The sequence below is a fragment of the Pteropus alecto genome, unplaced genomic scaffold (assembly GCF_000325575.1).
Source record: "Pteropus alecto unplaced genomic scaffold, ASM32557v1 scaffold339, whole genome shotgun sequence".
NCBI lineage: Eukaryota > Metazoa > Chordata > Mammalia > Chiroptera > Pteropodidae > Pteropus > Pteropus alecto.
In genome coordinates, this window is record NW_006442509.1 from 431,556 (window position 1) to 437,506 (window position 5,951).

A 5,951-nucleotide genomic window follows, 5' to 3' on the forward strand; every position below is an offset into this window, starting at 1 on the left:
GCCCGGCGTGACGCCCCGAACGCCCCGAACACCCCGCCTGCTCTGCCCGTGGGCGCGGGGCGGCCTCTCCTCGGCCCTCCCCGCCCGTCCTTCTCCCCGATCCCCCCTCAGTCCCAGCTGCCTGGGTCTCTCAGGGCTCCTGCAGGAGCTGGAGGCCGGCTGGCTCCCGACAGGGGGAGGGGGCCTCCCCAACACGCATTTGCATATCGGGCAGGGTGGGGGTCAGGAGCCTGGGCTCACCCCTCCTGGCGCCTCTCCCCGGGTGGGATCCGCCTCCTCCCCTGCCAGCCTCGCTCTCCCAGAAGGAGCGAGCACTTTGCCCCCGGGAGGTGGGACGAGCGACAGCGGGCGGGGCTGCCCTGGCTCCCCTGTGACCCTGCGCCCCCTCTCCCAGCTGCTCTACGACCCCGGCGAGTGCGGGCTTGTGAAGGTGGCCGTGCTATACTTCAGCGACTTCTGGAATAAACTGGACATTGCTGCCATCCTGCTGTTCATAGCAGGGCTAGTCTGCAGGTGGGCGCCGTCCGGGGCGGGCTTGGGGTTGGGGTCGGCCCGGCCACCCTGGTGGGCTCGGCTGCCTCTGAACACATCTGTCATCTGGCCGTCGGGTGACCCTGTGCGCCCTGGGGACTGCCAGAGGAGCAGAGGAGGGCGGCAGGAGAATCCCTGTCACCTCGGATGGCTGCCTACGTGCACGGGTGTCGTCCCAGCCTGGCAGCTCCCTCCTGCTGTGGCCCTGGCCTCCCCGCTGCCCGTTAAGGCCGTGTGTGTCTGCCACCATTCCGCGGTCCCCTTTCTCCGTGAAGCATGGGGGACCAGGCCCAGCCCCTGGTCCCAGGATGCCTGCACGGCATGGCTGTGCTGCCCGAGGCTGGGCTTCTGGGCCTTCCTGGAGAACGTCCCCAACCCCCCGGGCCACACGTGGGCTTGGCTGGTGGGTGGGCCCTGGGGATGGGCCCGGGGCGGAGCGCTGAGGCCCCTGCCTGTGCCCGGCCAGGCTGATGCCGGCGGCGCTGTACCCCGGGCGCATCGTCCTCTCTCTGGACTTCATCATGTTCTGCCTTCGGCTGATGCACATCTTCACCATCAGCAAGACGCTGGGGCCCAAGATAATCATCGTGAAGCGGATGGTAAGGGGGGCCGACGCCACTGCAGGTGAGGCGTGCCAGGGCTTAAGCACACCCCGAGGTCCCCACGTCCCCGCTGTGCCCCTGGGCTCCCGCCTCCAGGCATGGCCCTCTCACGTCTTTGCCTGTATGTTGCCTCTTCCAAGCAGCCTTCCCTGATTTCCACAGCTCACTCCCAATCCCAGTTACAGCTCCCGTTGCTCCCCTCTGTGGGTCATGGTCACGTCCAACCCCTCCTACACATCACGGGTGCCTAGCGCCCCATTAGGGCATGGGGCAGCCCCAGGGCTGTCTCCCCAGAGTGCCTGGCTCCGAGTGTCTGCAGTGTGGGTGCCGGTGGTGGCTCTGTACCCCTCAGGCGCAGAGGGTGGAGGGCGGAGGGCGGAGCCCAGCTGTGGGACAGAGCACGTGAGGCGCCTGCGGCCGCAGCTGGTGCCACCCTGTCTCTGCAGATGAAGGACGTCTTCTTCTTCCTCTTCCTGTTGGCCGTGTGGGTCGTGTCCTTCGGGGTGGCCAAGCAGGCCATCCTCATCCACAACGAGAGCCGGGTGGACTGGATCTTCCGGGGGGTCGTATACCACTCGTACCTCACCATCTTTGGGCAGATCCCCACCTACATCGACGGTAGGGCCCTCGGACTCCCCGGGGCAGAAGGGGTGGCCGCTGGCATTGTCCAGCCGGGGAAGGGCGTGGCTGGGGTTGGGGGAGGTCCCGAGCTGTCCCTCGCCGCTGCGGTGGAGACCTGGGATGGAGGTGAGCCTGGGGCACTGGGGCCTCACCTGACACCACCCCCCCCGCCCCAAACATCTCCCTTCCCTTCCACCCCAGTCAGAAACCGTTTTCTCTCTGGGAGCAGGGAACACTTGTTGTATACTGAGCTTTTTCTTCATGTACTGATTTTAGTATCCAAAATGAGAATCTAATTCTGGAACATTTTCATCACTCCCTAAAGACACCCCACGCCCACGGCGGTCACTCCGCACCCCCCAGAAGCCTTTAATCTGCTCTCCATCCCCACGGAATCTGCCTCTCCTGGGCCCTGCACGTGGATCCGATGGTGTAATGTGGCTTCCGTGTCTTGCTGCTTTTTCTCCGCACGTTTTCCGGGTTCATCGGATTGTAGCCTGCGTCAGAACGTCCTTCCTTTCTCATGGCCGACTCGTGCCCCACTGTGGGGATAGAACGGGTTTTGCCTCATAAGCGGACTATTCCAGCTTTTCGGCTACTGTGAACAATGTAGCCACGGATTGTCACTCGCGAGCCGTGTGCGGACCTGTGTGTCCGGTCCCCGTGGTGCATGTCCAGCAGTGAACCTGCAGGGTCACGCGATGACTCCGGGTCATGTTCCGAGGGCCCGCCCGACCGTCTTCCCGAGCAGCTGGCCATTCTCGTCCCGCCAGCCATTGCGTGGCTCCGGCGTTCCCACGTCCTCGCCCGCGTCGGTCATTGTCTGTCCGTTCTGCTCCGTCCACTATTGTCCGTCCGTTCTGCTCCCCGAACACGTGGTTTGGGCCTGGGCCTCCCCGGCGGCCGGCGGCGTTGACCATCTCTTCATGTGCTTGCCGAGCCGTTTGTGCATCTTCTCTGGAGAAATGTCGATTCCTTTCTGCCCGTTTTCAAGCGGGTTATTGGTCTTCCGGCTGAGTCGTAAGAGCTCTTTCCACATGGACGTGTGGATTCGCGTGTCCCTTACCGTGTGCGCGATTCGCAGCTATGTCCTGCCCTCCTGTGCGCTGCCTTCTCACTTTCTTTGTGGTGCCCTTTGAAGCACAGAAGTTTTTAATTTCGGGGAAGACCAATTTATCCATCTCTTTTATCATGTGTCCTTTTGCCGTCAGATTCTAAAGGCCCATTGCCTGACCCAAGGCCGTGAAGATTTATGCCTGTGTCGTTATTCTAAAAGTTTTATAGCTTTAGCAATTACTTTGGGCCTTTGATCTATTTAAATGAATTCTCGTATATATGTTCTTTTGCATGCAAATATCCAGTTGTCCCAGCATCGTTTGTTGAAAAGACTATTCTTTCCCCATTGAGGCATCTTGGCACATTTTGTCAAAACGTCGGTTGGCCGTTAATAAAAGGGTTTAGCTCTAGGCTCTCCGTTCTGTTCCGATGGTCTTGCCTGCCCTGAGCCAGTGCCGTGCTGTGCTTGGTTACCTTGGTTACCGTATCCGTGTAGCAAGTTTTGAAAGTGGGAAGTGTGAGTCCTTCAGCTTCGTTCTTTGATTTTCCAGATAGTTTTGGCCTCTGGGTCCTTTGTGTTCACGTGAACTTTTGGATCACCTTATCGATTTCTCCAAAAAAGGCATCCAGAATTTTCATTGCGAGAATGGAATGTCTTTCCCCTTATTTAGACCTTTCATTTCTTTCTATAACGTTTCGTAGTTTTCAGTGTTAAATTTATTCTTAAGTGTTTTGTGCTTTTTCATGCTCTTGTAAATAGAATTGTTTTATTAATTTCATTTTGGGCTGTTTATTGCGAGGGTATGAAAACACACTATATTTTGTATAAGGATCTTGTATCCTGAAATCTTGTCGAACTTCTTTATTACTTCTCATAGTTTTAAGTAGATTGCTTGGGATTCAAAGGTCATGTCACCTACACACAGAAGATACTTTTCATCGTTTCGTCCGAATCTGGTTGCCTTTTATTTCTATTTCTTGCCTAATTATTCCGCTAGCACCTCTGGTACGATGTCGAAAAGAAGTTTGGAGAGCGAACCTCTTTATCTCGTCGCTGACCTTAGGGAAAGGCTTTCTCTCTTTCACCATTAAGTGTGATGTTCGCCGTGGGTTTTTATAAATGTCCTTCATCCCGTTGAAGTGGTTGCCTCCTGTTCCTGATTTCTCGAGTGGTTTTATTATCAAACGGTGTTAGATTTTTGTCGGGTGCTTTTTCCGCGTTTAGGGAAACGTCCGTGCAGTTTGCGTTCTTTGTGCCGTTAAGGTGGCGTGTTATGCGAAACGATTTTCAGATGTTAAAGTCCGCATTCCTGGGAAGGGTCCCGCTTGGTCATGCTGCGAACTTCTTTTCACGCGTTGCTGCCTTCGGTTGTCTAGCACGTGGTTGATGAATTTCGCATCCGTGTTCGCAAAGGGCGTGTTCTTCTCTTGTGATGTTTCGTCTTCCTTTGGCTCAGGGCGATGCTGGCCTTTTAGAACGAATCGTGTGGTGGTCGTTCCTTTTCTATATTTTGAAAAAGTTTGTGAAGGGTTGGTTTTAATTTTTCTTTAAACATTTGGTAGTATTCACCAGTGAAGCCATCTAGGCCTGAATTTTAATTCGTGGGAAATTTTTAAATGACTAATTCAGTCTCTCTACTTGTTATAGGTCAATTTATATTTTCTATTTATTTTTTCAGTCACTTTTGGTAGTTTCTGTCTTTCTAGAAATTTGTCCATTTTTCTAAGTTGTCTAATTTGTTAGCACATATTTTCGTAGTGTTTCCTTATAGTTCTTTTTATTTTTGTAAGATTGATAGTAATGTCCTCTCTTGCACTTATGATTTTAGTAATTTGAGCCTTTTCTTTTTTTCCGCTTTATCTGTCTAGCTAAAGGGTTCTAATTTCGTTGCTCTTTTTCAAGAACCGGATTTTGGTTGTGTCGATGTTCTGTGGTTTTGTATTTTTTATTTTATCGTTTTGCCTTCTGCTCTCTCTTTCCTCCTTCCCTCTGCTCCCCTTGGGTCTAGTTTGCTTTTCTCTTTTTCATTCACTAAAGCGGAAGGTGCATTATTAATTTGAGCTCTTATTTTTAATATAGGTATTTATGGCTATTACAGTGCATTTCTATCAGAAAACTGGTAATACTTTCAAAAATAGATTGGATTACAAAATAGTGCATTCGTGTTGAAAACTTTTTAAATTCAAAGTAAATATCAAGACAAACGTCGTCCCCGACCCCACCGCCCGGGGTCGTCGCCGTTAACGACGCAGTGTGTTTCCCGAGCGATCTCTTCGTGCACACGCTGGGTGAACACGTGATTTATCACGCGTCCACCGCTTTTTCTCCCACGTGGGGCTGCAGTGTGTTCCGCAGTCACCAGCTCCGTGTGGCGGCACCTTCCCCTCTCCCGCCCCCTTGTCTTTGAGGTAGTTGCTCATGTTCTCGTTTTCAATTCTGTCCCACCACATGGGGCTGTCCAGGTTGGGACCAGGTTGAGACCTGCCTCTTGGTGATGTACCCCTGCCTGCCCGGTGCTGGTCCCGCCCGGTGCTGGCCCCACCCGGTGCTGGTCCCGCCCGGTGCTGGTCCGGCCTGGAGCTCGTCCCCCGCCTGGTGCCTGGGGCCCAGGAAGCACCTTGGCGGCCACACTTCCTGCCCGCAGAGCAGGCTCGGGTGTGGACGGGCACCTCTCTCGGGCTTCCTCTGGGCCTGAGCCGACAGCTGACATGCCGGCGTCCAGGCCTTGTGACTGTGTGGCTGTCTTTGTTCCCCGCCCCCCTGCTAGGCGTGAACTTCAGCCTGGACCAGTGCAGCCCCAATGGCACCGACCCATACAAGCCCAAGTGCCCGAAGAGCGACGCCACGCGGCACCGGCCCGTCTTCCCCGAGTGGCTGACGGTCATCCTGCTCTGCCTGTACCTGCTCTTCACCAACATCCTGCTGCTCAACCTGCTCATTGCCATGTTCAAGTGAGTGCTGCCGGCCTCGCAGCCCACCGGCCTCCCGCCGTCTGCACTGACCACGCCACGGAGCTCGCGTCCGGGGCCAGGCCCCCGGCGCTCCGGGCGCCTCGTTCGACCCACGCTGGAACGAGCCGGCCCCTCTCCCTGGGCCCTGTGTGTCCGGCCGGGCCCTGCTGCCCGGGGACCCGTGGCACT

At 55.5% G+C, this 5,951-nt stretch overlaps 1 protein-coding gene across 1 annotated transcript in view; it reads left to right on the forward strand.

The window, feature by feature from the left end:
* The window catches only part of TRPM2 (transient receptor potential cation channel subfamily M member 2), a 37,693-nt gene that overhangs the window by 23,115 nt on the left and 8,627 nt on the right, over positions 1–5,951 (forward strand). Inside the window, 5 exon segments of the mRNA XM_015597627.1 lie at positions 395–513; positions 998–1,130; positions 1,580–1,751; positions 5,579–5,762; positions 5,843–5,865. Of these exon segments, the coding sequence (XP_015453113.1) occupies positions 395–513; positions 998–1,130; positions 1,580–1,751; positions 5,579–5,762; positions 5,843–5,865 (631 nt within the window).